The 20,212-nt window shown below is 46.4% G+C and overlaps 1 protein-coding gene across 2 annotated transcripts in view; it reads left to right on the top strand.

Annotated features, from left to right (window-relative positions):
• EEFSEC (eukaryotic elongation factor, selenocysteine-tRNA specific) overlaps positions 1 to 20,212 on the top strand; it is a 247,075-nt gene that overhangs the window by 116,264 nt on the left and 110,599 nt on the right. Inside the window, exon 4 of one of the 2 annotated variants that reach the window (XM_036322731.1) lies at positions 1,740 to 1,904. The exons of the other annotated variant lie outside the window; for it this stretch is intronic. Coding sequence (XP_036178624.1) covers positions 1,740 to 1,904 — 165 coding nt within the window. The remainder of the gene's footprint in view (positions 1 to 1,739; positions 1,905 to 20,212) is intronic. 2 annotated transcript variants of the gene reach the window in all.

Here is a 20,212-nt window from a genome sequence, read left to right as displayed (position 1 = left end):
GGAAATGACAATGAGACTAGGGACTGTAGTGTCCCTCTGCTGGGCACTTGGGGCAGCTCAGAGGGTTGCAGTGCTGGCCCCACCACCTGCTCTCTGTGACCTTAGGCCCATGACCTGCTCTCTCTTGCCTCAGTTCCCTCACTTATAAAGTAGAGGAGATAATAGCACCACTTCCCTTGTGGAGTTGCTGTGAGGGTTAAACGAGTTAATGTGTATAATGTGCTCAGAACAGTGCTATATCAGTTTACTGTGATGGTGAGATATGATTATCACATACCAAACACTGTACTGAGATCTTTACATGCAAGCTCATTAACATTCACAGTGACCCTGGGAGGCTTAAATTATCCCCATATTACCTCAGAGAGGTTAAGTAACTTGCCCAAGGTCTCATAGCAGGTATGTGGTGGAGCTGGGATTCAAACTCAGGTCAGTTGTGGGGTGGGCTTTGGGGTCTGCCTGGGTCCACAGAGCCAAGATCAGGTGTGACTGTGTGCTACCACTGTTTCTGTGATTACACGGTGCTGATCTTGCTGAAGTAGCAAAACCAATATTTTCTGGGTAAGGCTTTTGTTACTTTTTCACCAGCTCTAGAGAGTACTGGTCTGGGAGCTTGGGACAGTTGTGTTTGTTAAAGCAAAATCCACAAAAATACTGTTTGTATATTCCTTTAAGAAGCCTCTGCATACATCTCAGGCCAAGCCTGTTTTGAAATCTCTAGTCTTTTTTCAAAAGAATTGTTATCACAGGATTAAGAGTTTAGAACATTTACTACCAAATACTTTTTGATAGGAAATAGCAAAATAAAAGGAATAATGTGGTCTTAGTTTTTATTTGTTTAGTGGTAATTAGCTCTGACACCCTCTCTGAGCACATAGATGGCATGAAGACAGAGGGCAGGTTAAGGTTGAAACTGTGGAAAGAGTCCACGGAGAGGGAAAAGCAGAACCACAAACTGAGGACAGCACTGGCCCTTTGCAGGGGGCGCTTGGAGAAGTGGCCTTCACCCCTCCTGTCCTAACAAACTCAGGCAATCGCCTTTGGGAACAGCCCTGCTCTCCCCCAATCTTTCCGTTTCCCTTATTCACTTGTCCTTCTCTCAGGTGAGAGGCCAGCTGCTGGTGACACTTGGAAGTACTCACAGCCCTGCGAGGGGAGACAAATAAACAGATTCTCACAATAGCATTTAACTGGTGATGCGGAGGAAAAATGCAGTCAGACAAAAAGGGTAGCAAAGCCTTTCCAGAGGTGGTGTTGCCCATTTGCCCTCCTAGAGAGTAAGGGTAAGGCTAAACAGGGTGGTGAACTTTGGGGCCTGCCAGTGGCTGGTGTCTGTGAAAAGGGCAAGTGGTGGGAGCCAAAGCCTCAGCAATACCCAGGCCCTAGATGATGACAAATCTTAAATTCTGCAGGCATTAGGTGGATGGAAAAGCATGTGAGGCCAGGGAGCAATGTGACCAAAGGTGTCCTGTGGCAGGCTCCCCCTGCTGCAGTGTGGGTGAGGGCCTGGGTGCCTGGCCTGTTAGGAGACTGTTGGAGTAATCCCAATGGGAGAGCATAGATGAGGCTTCTCCAAGTGCCCTTTGCCTTTGCACCGAGGGAAGGCACGGAGAGCATGGCAGAAGTTTGGAGTGCAGTCAGGAAGTTGCCCATTTCTGATCTGGGCTGGCCTGCCCTCCTCTGCCCTGTCCCATCCAGTCCTCTCCCGACAGAGTGTGGCACAAGCATCTCTTTTCTAGCTCCTGACGTCCCAGATTTCCATCCCAACGAGAGATCCCTCGGGACCATTCCTCATGTCTGTGGACCACTGTTTCTCCATCAAAGGCCAGGGCACTGTGATGACAGGAACCATCCTCTCAGGCTCCATCAGCCTCGGCGACAGTGTGGAGATTCCTGCCCTCAAGGTCAGTCTTACCTTGTCCTTTCTTTTGCCCTCATTCTCTAGTGGCAAAGGAGAGGAATGGTCCCTTTGTCCTCAGCTGGGTCTGCTTCCTGAGACTGGCCAGCGGGCGCTGCTCTGCTCTATCTCCTTTCATGCCTTGCCTGGATTCTAGAACTACCACTCCCCTATTTCTTATAACAGCACCCATTTATTGAGATCCATGATGTGCCGCAATGAGCCTCCCAAGGTTCTTCCTTTATTGCTATCCTTTATATCCGTTATAGATAATGAAACTGAGGCTCCAGAAGGTGCATTAGGCTCAAGACCATGTGGTCAGCAAGTGAGGTGCTAGATGTAAACCTCCTTTCTGCAAGCTTTCTGTGTCAGGGTGGCAAGACAAATTAAACACAGTTAGAATCTTGTGTTGCTCAGTCGTACAGTCTGGAAGACATCCAGATGAGTTTCACACTCTCAGTGACCACTGGTAGATGCCATGTCATCCCTCTGGAGACCTGTGAGAAGGATGGATAGCTCTGTGTCTTCCCAGCTCCCCCACCTCCTGGGAATTTCTGGCTGGCTCTCATTTAAAAGATGTCCAGTGGCCTTGATGTTTCCCTTCTTCATTGGGCTTTTCTTATGGCTTTAGTTTAGAGGAAGAACTTTCAGCTTCCCTCACTGCCCTTTCCTTCCCTTCAGGGGGAATGAAGGTGGGAAACAAGGCTAGTTAGAACTAGAAAGACCGTACCAGGAATTCAGGGTCCAGGGCAGTTCTCTGGTTCTAGAAGAATCCAGAGTACAGGAAAGTGATGGCATGCACTTGGCCCTGTATGTACAACCAGGGACAATGCCAGCTGCTGATGTACTCACAGACCTAGGCAAATGAATTCATTTTGCATGCTGAGAATTCTCCCTGGAGGGCTGTGTTAATATGGCTCACTAGCTGTATTAGGGTCCACCAGAGAAACACAACCAAAAGTATGTGTATGTATCTATGTACACAGAAAGAGGGATGTATTTTAAGGAATTGGCTCCCAAAATTGTGAGGCCTGGCAAGTCCAAAATCCATAGGGTGAACCAGTAAGATGGAGACCCAGGGAAGAGTTGCAATTTGAGTCTGAAGGCTGGCGGAATTTCCTCTTCTTCTAGGGATGTCAGTCTTTTTCTATTCAGGCCTTCACCTGATTGGATTGGGTTCACCCTCACTGTGGAAGGTCATCTGCTTTACTTAGTTGCCGGAAGCCGGTCCATCCTTGCTGCTTGACACAGTCGCTGCAGGATAGAAACATCTGCACAGCATATGTTTCAAGGGACCTGGCGTATATAGCATACTGTTCTTAATAAGTTTGCTCCCCTTAGCGCTGTGTGTTTTAACCAAGGTCACCTCTCCGAGAAAGGTTGTTTCCCCAGGTAGGGATTTTTCCCTGAAGTTAGGGAGGGGATGAAACTCCTTAACTAAGTGCCAGGCGGGTAGTTAATCACTTTAACTACAAAACAATCATGCTTAAGCTACATAATCTTTACTCCCTGGAATGGAGATAAGAAACGCCCTAACCTTTGTAATAGAAATTGACAGGATTAAAATCAACTGGTATAAATACGGATGTAACAAGACAATAAACAGCAGAACTTCGCTGGAGATCCAGACCAGAACTTGGCTGGAGATCCTGGCTAGAGATCCTGGCTAGGCTGCTGATCAACTGAACGCTGTCTCTGTGTCATCCCTTCTTCGCCGACTCCATCCACACCTTTGGGGACCCCTGGACCTGCTGGGGTTGGACTCCGGCACTTAGTCTAGCCAATTAAATGTTAATCTCAACACAGAAACATCCGGGATAATACTTGACCAAATATCTGGATACACTGACACAGCCCGGTTGACATAAAATTCATTATCATATTGGGGCAAGGAGGGCCATGATTGCAGTATCTACCCTGAGCAAGGGGAGGGCAAGGGAACACGTGTGCCTTATGTTGGCCATTCCTGATCTAGGGCAGCCAGAGAGGTTATAGGAAAGGGGCATTTCAGGGGTGAGGGGAATGGCCAGGGCTTTTTCAGTAAAGGAAATTTCAGGTTTAAATCTCCCTGCTCTACTCATTTTATGGTGGTGTGACTGTTGCTTCCTCCTGCAGAAGCAGGGGTGAGTAACAAGGAAGAGTTTCCTGATCAGGGAGGACCAAATAAAGAAGAGCTTTTATAGGCCTGAGGCTGGCCAGGGCTCCCTGGCATGTCAACAAGAGTTGGAGGGTGAGGCCCTGCCCTTCTGAATCCTGGGGCCTTCCCTGGCACTGTGGGTCATCATTCCCTCCTCCACTGGCTGTTGTGGATCCTCTTGTGAAGACCGTTAGCCTTTGATTAAATCAAATCCATGTTGTGCAGGGACTAAAAGTATAATTCTTAAAAAGTAAAGCACAAAATTATGAAAATAAACTAAACTTAATATTTAACAAAGTTAAGATTATAATAGTAACTGTGTTAATTCTTAGCGGGAACAGAGAATAAATCAAATGCTAAATTTCTTTCCATTCCTTGTGCTCCCTTAGGCATACTCCTTTGGACCACCTTAATCTAATATTCCTCTGCCCTGGGAGAAGACATTTCTGCAGCCTGGGAGGGCAGCTGAGAGTAGGAAGGAGGTGTCAGAAGATGGCTCTGTGGGAGACAGACTTTGAATTGAGAGTACCTGAGGCTCTAGAGCAGGGGTGGGGAACATCCGGCCCACGGGCCATATAATGCCCGAGAAATCATTTGGTCTGGCTCTGCCAAGGCAACCACAAGTGGGACTCAAAATTCAATAAATATAGGAGCTTTTTTCATAGCAGCATAAATTTATATTAAGTGAATTATATTAAGCGAATGATATTATAAATATCCAAATGGCCCTTGGCAGAAAAAAGTTTCCTCATCTGTGCTCTAGAGGGAGGAAAAGGTTTGTGATGACAGGATCAGGAGCTGTAATGCTAGGACTACGGGTATGGGGGAGGGCTGAGACAGAGTTAGTCGGCCATGTTAAGTAGACAGCAATGTTTGAGTGGGGACATGTTCTGAGGTCTTTGGCTACCCTTCTTGTCCTTATAAAGATGGAACTTGCCTATCGGGTGTATGTGGAAGGTGCTTGGCAAACATAAATTTAAAGCTCTCCTTGCTTTTGTGTACCTATTTTCCCACAGCCTACTTTCAGCCCTCTTGGTATCAATGTCTGTCTGATTTTCTGATTTACTAGTCAAAGAAAACAGGACTGTAGCATTGAACTTGGATATTTGGCTGAGGAGTTTTCCAAGCAAAATATGGAGGTTGCAGCCTGTTTCTCTTTTGCTGCTTATAGTAAATGTGAGAAGAAGGGAATGTTTTGAAGAAGGAACTGTTAGTAAAAAGGAACCAGCACTTGATTTGGGAGGGTCTTGGCATGTCCAGATTGCAAAGGATGCTGCAGGTAGGAAATTCTCTTTGAGAAAGCTTGCTCTGGTGAAAGACCCAGGGCAAGGCTGGACAGCCTTTGCTCATGAGATGAAGTGTGCGACTCAAGGATCTAATCAAACATCTCACCAGAAGCCAGGAAGAGCGGTGGGCTTACCCTAAAAGGATCTGCAGAGAACCCTTTGGTTTAATGGCATATGTCCCCTTGATATACATGAGAGACCCACAAGGTTTTTGAGAATGTTATTAGCAAAACCACTGCCAGCCTGGACTGAAAGGAACAGAGACCTGAAGAAATGGAGGGAAAAAAGCAGTTGGACTTTTGGTATTCTACATGAAGGAAATGGACTTATAGAACTACTCAGCTACAAACATATGTTATCCTTCAAGAAAAGGAAGAATGATTCCAAAGGCAGAGCTGTGGATGTAAAGTTAGAGGCCAGAGAGGCAGGCCTATAAGCAGGGGCCCATGGAGCCTCTGTGGGTCCAGAGAGCAGAGGAGCAAGCCGCAGAGGGCTGTTTTCAGACCTGGAAACCTAATGGATCTGCCTTGCTGGATTTCAAATTTGCTTGGGGCCAGTGACCTCCCATTTTCTTCCTATGCCTGAATTTTAAAAGCAGATTATTCGTTTTCTAGTTTCACAGGTCCACAGATGGATCATATAGTATCATCCATGCCTAATTAGGTGACTTAGATGATGAGTTTTTTGAGCTAATGATTAGGATGAGATTTTGGATTTAGAGTTAATGCTATAATGGAGTGAGAATTTAGGGATGTTGGGATGGGATAAAAGTATTATGCACATGCGATGGGTGTTAAGTTTTTGGGGACCAGAGGGTGGACTACAGTGGGCTGAGTTGTGGCCCACAAAAGATGTGTCCACTCAAAACCTAAGAATATGATCTTACTTGGAATAAGTCTTTGCAGATGTGGTTAATGTAAGGATCTCAAAATGAGATCATCTTGATTAGGGTGGGCTCTTTATCCAACGATGAGTGTCCAATGACCCAGAGATTCAAAAAGAAGATCATTGAAGTTGGAGGTCAAGATTGGACTTACGCAGCCCTAAGCCAAGGAACACCAGTGATTGCCACGGCCACCAGAAGCTAGGAGAGAGGTATGTATGGAAGGCATTCTCTCTTAGAGACTCTACATACAAGGAACCAGCCCTGTTGACACATTAATGCTGGATTTCTAGCCATCAAAAGTGCAAGAGAATAAATTTCTGTTGTTTAAGCTACCAAGTTTATGGTAATTTGTTATGGCAGCCCTAGGAAACTAATACAGATTTTGGATGGAAAGTACTGAAGTAAAAAAATAAATAAATAACCTTAAGTCCTTTATCTTGGGCAGGTCCCTGAATTCCTCTGCACTTTGACTTTCTGGTGAACAACCACAACCCCAGTTCACTGTTTAGATTCGCTGTGAGGGTGACATGAGCTGAGTTCTCATTAGCATTAAAAGGCTTCACAAGTTAGTAGTAGAGTCAGAACCTTTGCATACTGATGGCCAGCTCTGCTCATTTCTTCCTTTCCTGTGATTCCCATCCGACAGGAGAATATCTAGGCTCAGGAGGGTTAAGCAGCTAGACAGCAGAGCCAGTGTTTGAAGTTATTTGTCCAGCTCCAAAGACCAGGCTCTGTCCACTTTACCTGCTGCTCCTGTAGCCCAAGGAGACCATAGGGCCAGTGGTATTTTATCTCCTCTGGACAAGGACCCTCCAACCTCCTGAGCAACTTTGTAAGTGACCCAGTGTGCCCTTCGGAGGCCTCTCCCTCGTCATGGAGCTCCTGAGGTTCTGAGGTCCTGACCTCTTTTCACCCCTGCCCTCCATGAACCAAATTGGTGACTAGTGCCTGTGTGCACTGGGGACATTTCAGGGTAGGGCTCTAAAGTGGATGGCCCTCCTCCCAAACCCAGTGACATCCCTGTCAGATTTCAGTAATTGACTTGGACACATCCGACCACTTGAACTCCCTCAGAGGCAGAGCACAGCCATTCCAAATAAATGGTTGCATTCCCCTCCTGGCCAGGGCTTTCCTGCCAGAGCTTGTCAGACCCTGGCCCCTATTTCTGTTGCCCATGTTCCCAGCTGGGGCCCATTAGCTGACTGAGGGAACAGAGGATGAAGGAGAAAAACCAGATTCCATTTAGACCTCAGAATGGTGTAAACCCCAGACATCCTGAGATTCACCAGCCTCTCGGGCTTTTTGGCTCCCTCGATCCTCAGCCTGGGAAATCCCTCTGGTAAGATTTGTTGTTGGGATTTAGGCTAGTGATCTTTCCAGTGATAACTGGCTATCAGTGTTGTAACATCCAAAACTCAGAGCCATAGACCATGAAAAAAGAGAGAGCAAGGAGAAATTGAGAGAGGTATGGGAGCTCAGAGGGACCATAGGCAAGTTATTCAGCTTCTCTGTGTTTCACTAATTCCTCAGAACTTAGAGACCCCTATGTGTTGGCCAATGTCTGGGGCCTCTGAAAGAGGGATGGAGGGGTGTGGTGCCCCCTTGGGATGATGGACAGCAAATCCCTAGCATATAGGAGGCTGATACTCTTGTCGTGTTGCCATTCAATATGACTTTCATGTGGAATTTCTATTTGGGGTTCCAGATGTAGTAAGGCAGGGTTCTTTCCTGGCTGTAAGGAAATAGTTCTTCTCAGGGTTCCTCAGTGAGTTATTGAAATGGAAACATGCTTCTGTATAGCCCTCTGGTCCACTGACTCCACCTGTTTTTCCCAACCTACTTTGAACTTCATGGTATCAATGGCTGTATGATTTTCTGATTTACTAGTCAGGGAAAGCAGAACTTGTAAGCAATGAACTTGAATATTTGGCTGAGGAGGGCCTTGCCATCAGGCTCTTTTCCTCCTATCCTGGGAGCACTGCTTGCATCCAGCCTCCCTTGGCTCACACTGGGACCACTCCAGATCTTGTTCCTTTCCCTGCCTTGTGCACCAGCCGCCCTAACCCAGCCTCAATTTGCTGGTGGGTCACCTTCATCTACAGGATAAAATCTAAAGTGATTTGTGGGATTTGGTCTTGCTTTTGTCACCTCTCCAGCCTCTTTCTTAATTCCAAAGCCACACAAGATCACTTCTGCTCAGTGGATTAGTCAGGACTCTGGTCGAAAGTGATAGAACTCCAACTTAGACTGGCTTTAACATGGTAGGGGGTGCACTGGCTCAGTTCCTGAGAAGCCAGGGTTGGGAGGGCACTGGTGCCTCCCTCCAGATGTTTTTAGTGCAGGCCGCTCTTTGTGGTCTTGTCCCCACAGCACTGGCTTCCCATTTCTTCCCCATCAAGTCCAGGGTATAGTGGGCTGTATCCTAGTGGTTAGCTACCCAGAGGATTGACCCAATCAGTGGGGTTGCCCTTCCTCTGCTAATGACTGGTTACACAGTTCTGGCCAGCTTGAGAGGGAGGTGAGCAAAAAGAGGCCAGAGGAAAGGGGAAAATGACTCGAAAGCAGTGCCTGAGCTCTCATGGACTTGATTTTGGGACAGAAGTTACGTTTCCTTACTGTTCAATCAGGCTTGTCTACTCCTTGGGATAGAAGGAAAAGGCTTCTTTTCCCAGGGGTTATAAGCACAGTTATGGAATGGGATGTCCTTGGCCTGGTGGACCAGGAGCTCATCCCTGTGGCCAGGACAAGTGCCACACTCCTACTGGGCCAGACTGGTTACATGTCTTATCCTGGAGCTGGGGCCGGGGTTGGGAGGAAAGGTTCCCAGAGGAAGATGGGGTGCTATCACTAGAGAATAGATGTTGGGCAGGCAAAACTGAGCTATCCATGCGCTTTGTGGTTTTGTGTGTCCATGTCTCAGTAGCCAGGGGCCCTGGTCACAGGGGCTAAGCTTAAGTCCCTCCCCATCACTTACTTGCTGGGGAAGTTTCTTCACCTCCTAGAGCCTGTTTTTGGGTGAACTACTCATGAAGATTTGAGGACATTCACATAATATGCTTGCAATGGGGCCTGCACATCGGCACTGCTGTCGTTATCATTTTTATTACCACATGTCACTCTGAATCTTGTCTTGTCCCCATTTACTGTGCCTTTTTACTTGGCCCACAGAATGCAGTGAGTGAGAGGTGTGGTGTCCCAAGCCCAGCATGCCCTGCATCCCAGAGCACCAGGGCTTTGTGAGACCTTTGCCTCTCCCTTGCCACTCTGCTGGCTTAGGGATTTGAATTACCTCAGCAGCCAAGCTGTAATATCCTGTTGTCTCCTTAACAAGGTCTAGCAAAAGTGATAAACAAGGGGAGAGATTGATGTCAGAGCAGGCAGGGAAGCCAGGATGATGTGCTGCTATCAAAGACATGAGTTTGGTATCCTGAAGATGTAGCAGGCTGCAGCAAGCTGCCTCTATGCAGGCCTTTCCCTATGGAATTCCTCCATCTTGTCCTTAGCTCTCAATCCCAAATGAGTAGTGTGCCCTTTGACATCAGTCCCTAAGAATCTGCTGCAGTTTCCACTTCCAGAAGACCTGTTTCTCTTTTGTTCTTTGTGTGTATGTGTCTTTATTTCTGAGAATGGTTTTTTATTCTGACATGCCTATCCACAGAGATTGTGTTGATATGCTGATACTCACAGCCCAGGCTGAGTTGCTGTTGGCTGGATGAAGCAGGCTGCATGTCCAGCCTAGCTGGGGTCTAGTATTCTCTCAGTTTAGTGTCAGATGGCCTTTAGAAGTGTAAGCTTGGAAACGTAGAGGGCTATTGGCATTGCACACAGAAGGATGGCTTGTTGGATATGTGCCAAATAGTGCTGTGTGCTGGGCTCTAGTATTAGACCTTCTCAGGTTCTCATCCTATGCCTTCAACAACTCTGTGGGAGCTCTGCTGTCCCACATTTTTATCTTTATTTTATTTTTTCCTCATAACCATTTATCCCCCCATACCCTCTACCATCTCCACTCACTGAACTCTGCCCCGCACCACTACACTGATGTCCGTGTCCATGAGTTCTATCTATTTTTTCTTCTTTTTTTGCTCAATCCCGCCAACACACCCACCCACCCAGAGTTGTCTGCCTATTCTCTATGATTCTGTCTATATTTTGCTTGTTAGTTCAGTTTGTTCATTAAATTCCACATATGAGTGAAATCATATGGTACTTGTCTTTCTCTAACTGGCTTATTTCACTTAATGTTCTCCAGATCCACCCATGCTATTGCAAAGGGTGAATTTTTCTTCCTTTTTATGGCTGCGTAGTATTCCATTGTGTAAATATACCATAGCTGTTTTATCCCCTCATTTATTTATGGAAACGTGGGCTTTGTTTGTTGTTCTTTGTTAAGTCCCTTTAAATGTAAAGTTAGATTGTTTATTTGAGCTTTTTCTTGTTTCTTGAGATAGTCCTGTAATGCTATGAATTTCCCTCTTAGGAGTGCTTTCCCTGTGTCCCACAGATTTTGGGTTGTTGTGTTCTCATTTTCATTAGTTTCAAGGTATCATTTGATTTCTTTCTTCATCTCATTATTAAGGCATTCATTGTTTAGTAAAAGGTTGTTTAGCCTCCATGTCTTTGTGTGTTTTCCAGTTTTTTCTTGTGATTGATTTCAAGTCTCATAGCATTATGGTCAAAAGAAGATGCTTGATATGATTTCAGTCTTCCTAAATTTACTGAGACTTGTTTTGGTCCTAGCATGTGGTTTACCCTAGAAAATAGTCCACGTGCACTTGAAAAGAATGTATATTCTTCTGCTTTGTGGTGAAATGCTATGAAGATATCAATTAAATCCATTTGATTTATTGATTTATTATGTCATTTAAGGACGTCTTCTTATTGATTTTCTGTCTGGAAGATCTATCCATTGATGTCAATGGGGTGTTAAAATCCCCTACAAAGACTGTATTACTGACAGTCTCTCTCTTTATGTCCATCAAGATTTGCTTTACATATTTAGGTACTCCTGTGTTGGATTCATAAATATTTAAAAGGGTTATATCCTCTTGTTGGATTGCTTCCTTTATTATTATGTGGTGTCCTTCTTTGTTTCTTACTAAAGCCTTAGTTTTAAAGTCTATTTTATCAGTTATAAATATTGCTACACCAGCTTTCTTTTCCTTTCCTTTTGCATGAAATATCTTTGTCCGCTCCTTTTAGTCTGTGTGTAGTCTATGTCGTTCTAAGGTGGGTCTCTTGAAGATAGTATATATATATATATATATATATATCTTCTTTTCTTATCCATTGAGCTACTGTATTTCTTTTGATTGGAGCATTTAACCATTTGCATTTAAAATGATTTATTGACATTTTATTTTTCCTTTGATTTTTTTCTTTTCCTTTTCTCCCTCCTCTTCCTCTTCCTCTTCTTCCTTCCCCTTTAATATTTCTTGTAATACTGGTTTGGTGGTAACAAACTCCTTTAGCTTTTTCTTGTCTGGGAAGCTCTTTATTTTTCCTTCAATTTTAAATGATAGCCTTGCTGGGAAAATAGCCTTGGTTGTTAGTCCTTGCTTTCATCACTTTGAATATTTTATGCCAATCTCTTCTGGCCTGAAATGTTTCTATTGAGAAATCAGCTGATAGTCTTATGGGAGCTCCCTTGTAGGTAACTGACTGCCTTTCTCTTGCAGCTTTTAAGATTCTTCTTTGTCTTTAACTTTTGCCATTTTAATTATGAGGTGTCTTAGTGTAGGCCTCTTGGGTCCATCATGTTTGATATTCTCTGCTTCCTGGGCTTGTATGTGTTTTATTCTTCACCAGGTTAGGGAAGTTTTCGGACATTATTTCTTCAAATAGGTTCTTGATCTCTTGCTCTCTCTCTTCTTTTGGTAACCCTATAATGTGGATGTTATTATGCTTCATGTTGTCCTAAAGGTTTCTTAAACTATCTTCATTTTTAAAAATTATTTTTTCATTTTGCTGCTCTGATTGGTGTTTTTTTCTACCTTGTCTTCTAAGTCGCTGATTCAATCCTGCGCTTCATTGAACCTATTGTATATTCCTTCAGTGTAGCCTTCAATTCAGTATGGCATTTTTCATTTCTGACTTGTCATCTTTTATGGTTCCTATGTCATTTTTCATGCTATTGAGCATTCTTATAATTATTACTCTGAACTTTATATCTGATAAATTGCTTATCTCCATTTCAGTTAGCTCTTCTGGAAAATTCTGTTGTACTTTCATTTGGGGTCTGTTTCTTTGTCTCCCCATTTAGGCTGCCTGTTTGTGTTTGTTTCTATGTGTTAGGTAGATGTGCTACAATTCCCATTCTTGATAAGGTGACCTTATGGAGTAGGTGACCTGTGACACCCAGTAGCTGTCTCTCTGATCACCTGAGCTGGGTGCTCTAAGAATGTTCCTTGTGCGTGTTATGTGAGCTCTCCTGTTGTAATTGTGTTTTCATTGCTATTGGCCCATTCACGCATGGGTTCAATCCTCAGGCTGGTTGACAGTGAGGCTCAATCCCCAACACAGTGTAGAGGCCGCTCTGCAGGTGATGATCACAAGAAGCGGAATTCACCTCAGCAGGGTTTGGTGCCTGCCAATATCACCCTGTGGATGTACTGCTTGTGAAGCTTATTGGATTCTGCTTTGTTGTTGTCTGAAGCTGGCCACTGGGTGTTTTGGTTCTGGGCCTCTTTGGAGGAACTCTGGTGCAGGCCAGTGTCAGAAGCTGTCTGTGACTGATCCTGGACAACCTGTTTGGAGCTATTAGTGATCAACAGCTTGTGGCTCCCTCTGCTGCGAAAAGGACCAAGCTGCACACCAAAGTTTGCTTTTACTAGCACTGGTCCCAGGGGTAGGTCAGCAAAAATCTCAAAACATCCAGAGATCCACCTTTGCCTGCAGAAGGTCTGTTTGGCTCAATCACTTAAAGAGCCTCAGACTATACTCCTCAGTAGGGCATAAGCTCCACAGGGTGGGGCTTGAGGGATTCCAATGGGTGGGGCCATTGCTTCCTCCCAGGCTGATGCTGCATGGAGGGGAATAAATGCTCTGCCTGAGAAAGGAGGCTTTTGCAATATGGAGGGATGACTCAGCACAGGGATCCTCGTGGCTGACCTCTCAGCTCTCTCCCCAGGACCACCAACTCCAGACTGTCCTCACACAGCTCTAGTCCTCAATGTCCTCCCTCTACAGGAGCCCAGGATAAGTGAGTAGCTGTGAACAAAATTTTGTGAATTTGCCCTTTAAGAGGGTGTCTGCATTTCTAGCCATCTGTCCCTGTTGGACAGAAACCCCATTGCTCTTCACAGCCAGATGTTATGTGCGTGCCTTTCCTGGTCCTGGTGCTCTGATCTGGGGATCCTGGCTTTGGGTTTAGACTAGCGGTTCTCAATCTGTGGGTCGCGACCCCTTTGGGGGTCGAACGATCCTTTCACAGGGGTCGCCTAAGACCATCGGAAAACACATACATAATTACATATAGTTTTTGTGATTAATCACTATGCTTTAATTATGTTCAATTTGTAACAATGAAATTGGGGGTCACCACAACATGAGGAACTGTATTAAAGGGTCGCGGCATTAGGAAGGTTGAGAACCACTGGTTTAAATCCTGAACTTCTCAGCTGATCTATCTCTCTGGAAATTTAGCTGCTGTCTGGGGGTGCCCAGCCAACCCTCTCACGCCTCCGTATCTCATACCAGTCTTGATGTGGCCTCCTTTGTAAGACCTTGGTTATAAGGCTTCTCTCCAGCTAGTCTTCAGTTGGCTATTCAGGATGATTTTTCTATATATTAGTTGTAGTTCAGTTGGCTATTCAGGATGATTTCTCTATACATCAGTTGGCTATTCAAGATGATTTTTCTATATATTCAGTTGGCTATTCGGATGATTTTTCTATATATTAGTTAGGTCCTGGCAGGAGGTAAGTGTAGCTTTCACCTAATCCACCAACATCTTATATCTCCTGTGCCACATTTTATAGGGCATAGAACAAACACAGGACAAAAATCTTCAAACTAATCAGCAGAGGACCCTGGATTCAAATTCTGGCAGCCAGAGGCAGAGATGTATGCTCTTGACCCTGTCCCTAGCTCCCTGGGTCAGGAAGCCACTGAGCCTCTTGGCCCTGCTCCTCTGACATCAAATGAGGTCTTTGTGGAGATGATCCAGGGACCCTTGGACAAGAAGTCCCTGGAGCTGACTTTAGAGATACTGTTTCATTCTGCCTTATTCTTCTTCATGGCTTGGGAACTTCATTCAAGGAGATGGAAGTCCTGGGGCCCTTATGAGGGCAGTGGTCCCAGCAGAGGTCACAGCCAGCTTCTTGTGCCAATAGGTGCCTGGATCTAGGATGGTAGGTCTGTCTCCAATCCAGAGGGGCCTTCACATAGTCCTCTGCAGAGATGACCTTGTCTCTCCTGGGCTAAGATTGGAGTGAGAGAGAAATGGCTACTACAATCCAAGAGATGTCTTCTGAGGAGAGGGTGACAGCAGGAGCAACTGTGGCCCCACTGCTGAGTGGAGCCATCTTCTAAGGGTATAATTCAAATGGGTGTATGTGCTGGGTGTTTGTTTCAAGCCTTGTGTCCATCATCTTGTGGGTAGGTAGAGTCCCATTTTGGCCCAGATTGATCTACAGCACTCCCAGCCCTTTTATGGAACTCTAGTGCCTGACACCACAAATAAAACACTACCCCAGCCTGACCAGCTGCTTTCCCTGAGGGCAGGCCCAGGCACTGCTCTTCTGCAGCTGCCTGAAGTCCTTGGTAGGCTAGATAGACATCTTAGAATCTAGCCTCTCCCCTGCCCACTCTGACGCCTAAGTGAAGGCCCCCCTCAAACCCTCACTGCTCAGATGTTCCCTGCCCTTTATAGTGAGGAGCAGTCTAGCATGGAGGTGAAGAACAGGGCTTTGAGAGTCACTCTGCCTGCGTTTGTACCCCACATACCAGCCCTGTGACCTTTAGCATGTTACTTAATCTCTGTGTATTTTAGCTTCCGCATCTGTAAAGTGGGGATACTAATACTACCTTCATTAGAGAGTTAGTGTGAGGATTAATGGGGTTAGCATCTTACAGTAGTGCCTAGGTCAGAGTTAGTGCTCAGTAATCATCTCCGTCCTTAACATGAAGCCTAGTGCCCTTGGTGCCCTCCTCAGCACCCATTCAGGAGGAGCCTGGGGGACAGGAGGTAAGCAGTCATGGAAGTGTGACCACATCTCCTAAGGAAAGTGTGGACCCTATAGCAACTGTGGTGGCACCTTGCTGTCTCCCTGCAAGTCATGTGGAAACACCTCCAGCGAATAAAAGCTTCTGTGAGAAAATAAATCAGCTTGTTTTTAGGAAGAGTTAGTGATTTGATTAAAAATAACACATATGAGTGCTTGGGCATGGCCTAGCAGTCCCTATGGTCTGGGGTCCCAAGTGTGAATGCCCAGCTTTGTGACTGGACACTGAATACCAGGCCACCTTTATGGAGAAATAAGAGCAGTTCTCGCATGGTAGCGGTTCTCCTGAGGGCCTTAGGCAGTTGCTGTTCACCCCACAGTAGTCAAATAAGTCACGGGGAAGCTCTCACTCAGCCCCAGTGCAATTGGCACAAAGTTTGGAGCAGTGGGCTGAGATGAGTGTGGGCTTACCAAGACTTCTGGGGACGCTGTATTTTTCTCCATTGTGGGTTATAGCCAGCCTGGGGAGCATGGCATTGAGGAGAGTGGGAAGCTAGACTGAGAACTACAGAACTTAGAATACTGTGGCGAGGTGGGGGTGGAGATGCATGTCTGTCAGGAAATGGGAGCCCAGCCAGGGTCAAAGTTCCAGCTGAAGCGGCCTTGCTGCAGAAAATTAGAATATGCTCTGTCAGCATATTTGGGTTGTGCCCAAAGTGAGCATGGGTGCCTCTTGGCCCACGGAGTTGTGTTTGGTCTTGGCCTGTCTGAGGTCCATTGCCTTCTTTCTGCTTGGAAGACAGTTCTGGTTTGAACAGGAAGGGTGGTACACTGGCCCTGTGTGATCATGCATGCTGCACCACCCGCCCCCAAAGCCAGCCTTGCCTATAGCCTTTGCAGAGTGCTGTGGTGGGATCTGGGAAGAGGAGTGGTCAGAAGATCAACAAGAGGGCTGGCTTTGAGCAGTAGGAGAATGTTCTAAAGGCTGAGTCTAGAAGAGGAATCTCCAGCTGGAGTCACATCCATAGTCACATCCTGTGTGGCTTGGGAGCACTCCTTGTCCTATTTGGGAGACACTGCTGCACCAGGAAATAGGCTTGAGAGAGCTCTTTCAGGGGTTGCCACACCCTCTGTCACTCCCTCTTGCTAACTAGCTGTGTGTCTTGGAACCCTGCTCATCTGCTCTGGGCCTGTAATCAGCTTGCCCCAGGTCCCTTCCTGGGCTCAGTTTCCAGGTTTGGTCCCTGCCTCTTGCCCAGTGATTGGAATAAATCCCTCATATTTATTCCAAGCCTATGTTCCTGGTTTTCCTTTCCTTGATAGTGGAATTCAGTGCCTAGCAGGATCAAATCCATTATTTTTTATACTCAGGGTGAGGGCGAGCCATAGAGAATTATCTGGGATGCTCATTACAAATTCTTGGTCCCAGCCCATGTCCCTAAATCCCAACCAGCAGGAACCAGGGAATTAATATTTGCACCAATCATTTTGAGGACATTCTTATTATCAGGTAATTTGGGGAAACCCTGAGCTGGGGTTTGGGCTCTGGAGTTGGGTAGGCCTAGTTCACATCCCTGATTTGCCATGTGCTCTGTCGCCCTGCTGTCCCCTCCCTGGGCCTCAGCTCCTCACCTGCACAGTAGGAGGTGCTTTGCAGGGGATAGGAAGAGGTAAAGGCTTCACATAAAGTGGCCAGCATATTCATTCAGCCAGGTACTAGGTCAGATTGTAGGGTAAAGGTCACATTTCTGTCCTTCCAGAATTTGCCTTCTGACAGTAGGGGTATCAGCAAACAAATGACCTGATTTCCCTTACGGTAAAGTGATTAAGAAAAACAGGGGCTTGGGGCTCTTTAGGTCAGGAAAACTCTCTTTGAGAAGTGATACTCCCTGGACAAGAAGGATCCATACTGCCAGAGCTGTAGAGGAGAGCATGGGAGCATGCTGGGCGTGTGCAGCTGTGAGGGAGGGGCCAGGAGGGAGGGATAGGCAACAGCTTGGAGTGTCTAGGGCAGCCGTGGGCAAACTACGGCCCGTTTGAAATGAATAAAACTAAAAAAAAAAAAAAAAGACCGTACCCTTTTATGTAATGATGTTTACTTTGAATTCATATTAGTTCACACAAACACTCCATCCATGCTTTTGTTCCGGCCCTCCGGTCCAGTTTAAGAACCCATTGTGGCCCTCGAGTCAAAAAGTTTGCCCACCCCTGGTCTAGGGGCTTGGAAGCCATGGCTAGTGTCTGGGTTTTGAACACAGAGCTCAGCAAATGTGAGCTTCCTTTCCCTTCGCCTGAAGGATGCAGTGCGAGGCTGGCTGGGGTACCTCTTCCAGCCCCCGCCAGCTCCTCTGACTTGGCACCTGAGGGAGAGGCCAGCCAATCTGCAGCCTATGGTGAGCACTTATCGCCCTGACATCCTTCTGGAGCTCTGCTGTGACCTTTTTGTTTATATTTTTCTTGTTAAAAGAAAATTGAGTGTTTCCTGAGTGTTCATAAAGCCAATGCACCACTTAAACTGAATATTTATAATTCTTTCCTTTAAGAAATAAAACAATAATAAAAATACCATAAACATTGTTTTAATTGTTCACAGGCTTCAACTTGTAATAATCATGGGGAAAGGGCAAGTGAGATGTCTTTTAAAATAAAGGCACTTGCCTGCTTTTGTTTGAAGTTTTGCTAAAATGCCTTATTATAACATGTTCTTGTTTAAAAATAAATTCCAGCCGTTCAAAGTTTTTCTGTGTGTGGTTTTTTTTTCTTTTCTAAAGTATTTAAATGAGATGGGGCAGGGGTAATTCAGAATCTGGCCAGCCTCTGTGGGACGGAGCTGTCTGTGACACAGTTGTAGGCTCTGCCTCCATCGGCCCTCACAGCCACCTCCCTGGCTTGCTGTTAGTGACCAGTGTTTGTGAAGACACAAACAGTGTAGATGAGGATGAGTCCCAGTCTACACAATTGCATCAGCCTGCCTGCCAGCCTCACTGCCTGGCATCCTCTTCCCCTGCACACTTGCACATGTGGAGTTAAGCCCTTTCCGGGCCAGAGTAGAGTTCTCTGAGAGCAGATAACCAAGGAAATTACTTAGGCTGAGGGTCAGAGCAGGCTTCTGGGTTCTGAAGGAGAAGGAGGTGAGCTGACGTGTGGGTATAGAAAGTGTGTCAGGCAGAGAGAACAGCACATATAAAGGTCCTGTGCTGGGAGATAGCTTAGAGAATTTGAAGACCTAAAAGAAAGGCATTTTTGCTGGAGACCAGAAATAGAGCTGGGGTGAGAGATGCTATGAGAGGTAGGCAGGAGACCACATAATTAATCCATTTTAATAATGCAGGTGGTTTGGAAGGATGCTATGGAATGGTGTATTTGGTCTGTGTGTGCATATGTATTTCTTTGTGTCTTGGAGAGGCAGATGGTATAGGGAATGGATTTGAGAGAGGGCAGAGTAACTTTCCAGGGCCCAGTTAAGAAGCTGAGGTAGTAGTCCTGGCAGATTGAGGTGCAATGCAGTGGGACTTGGGGGTCTTCAGGAGGTGGGGTTAACAAGGCTTGGTGATGGCGTTGACCTGGGGAAGGTGGAGGGGGAGGCATATCCAACATGTCTCCCAGATCTCTAGCTGGAGTAGCAGGCTGGTGGTGGGGCCATTACTGTGAGGGGGAGCTCTGAAAGGTCTGGGGGTGAGTGGAGGCAAAGGGAAGCATGGGTTGGATTTTAATAAGTTAGAGATATTTGAGAAGTATCCTGCTGGAGAGGACCTCTAGATGGCAAACTGGTATTCGGGTTTGAATCTCAGAAGTTTGGGGGAAGACATGAGTTTTTGAGCTGTTGATGTATCCAGCCTTTGCAATTGGGGCCTCTGGCGAAGAAAGATAAGAGAACTTAAAAAGCAAACTTCAGCTGTTTCGTCTAAGGTTTACTTTTGATGCTTAAAGGCTCCCAAACCTCCTCTTGTTCTTGGCTTGGGAACCTTCCCAGTTCTGAAAGGTGAGGGTCCAAGTAGCTCAGACTCTGGCATTTTAGGAAAGGGGGGGGGGGGGAGGATATTTCTGGGGATGTTTGTGTTCTTTAAGATCACAGACTCCTGGGCCGGCCTGGAGAGGAGCTGCCCTGCCTGCCCCCTGCTCGTGCCCGTGCTGGTCTGTGAAGCCTCTGTGAAGCTGTCGCTGCTGGGATGCAAATGGGGCCACTGGGCGGAAGGTCAGGAGTTTAAGAGCTTATTTTATTCAAGACAGGGGTAAGAGACAAGAGGGGAGTGAGCGGGTTTTATATGTGGATCCTGGTATTTTCCTTTGAGTTGGGGCGGAGAGTAGTTGGGGCAGGGAGGGAAGGCAGCTTGCCAGAGGGAATGTTGCCAAGCAGAGCTCTGCTAATGTGAACCAGACGCAGGGCCCATCTCCTGGCCGCTTAATGTAGTCCTTGCAGGCAGTGCAGAAAGGCAGCCTGGTCAGTGTGCCGCTTAACTCTTTGGGTTCTGGGCGCCAGCAGGCCTCCAACCTCAGCACATTGACGTTTGGGCCCAATGATTCTCTGTCCTGTGCATTGTAAGAGGTTTAGCAGCATCCCTGGCCTCTACCCACTAGATGATAGAAGAACACTTACCAGTTGTGATGACCAAAACTGTCTCCAGGCATTCTAAATGTCCATGGTAGAGAACCAGGTGGCCTCACTAAGCTGCCTGGCCCTGTCCTAGGCTCTGCCTGGCCTGCACCCTTCAGGGGCTCTCCCTGGACTCACCACTTCTTCCGTGAGGCACTAAGCAGGGCTGAGTGTGTGGGAGACATTTTTCTCAGGAAGGAGGTGGCCATAGGGTCAGAGGGGAGGTGTTACTTGCCCAGGGTCGCATG

This window comes from Myotis myotis, unplaced genomic scaffold, assembly GCF_014108235.1.
Source record: "Myotis myotis isolate mMyoMyo1 unplaced genomic scaffold, mMyoMyo1.p scaffold_m19_p_9, whole genome shotgun sequence".
Lineage (NCBI taxonomy): Eukaryota > Metazoa > Chordata > Mammalia > Chiroptera > Vespertilionidae > Myotis > Myotis myotis.
This window is presented reverse-complemented; position numbering and strand designations above follow the sequence as displayed.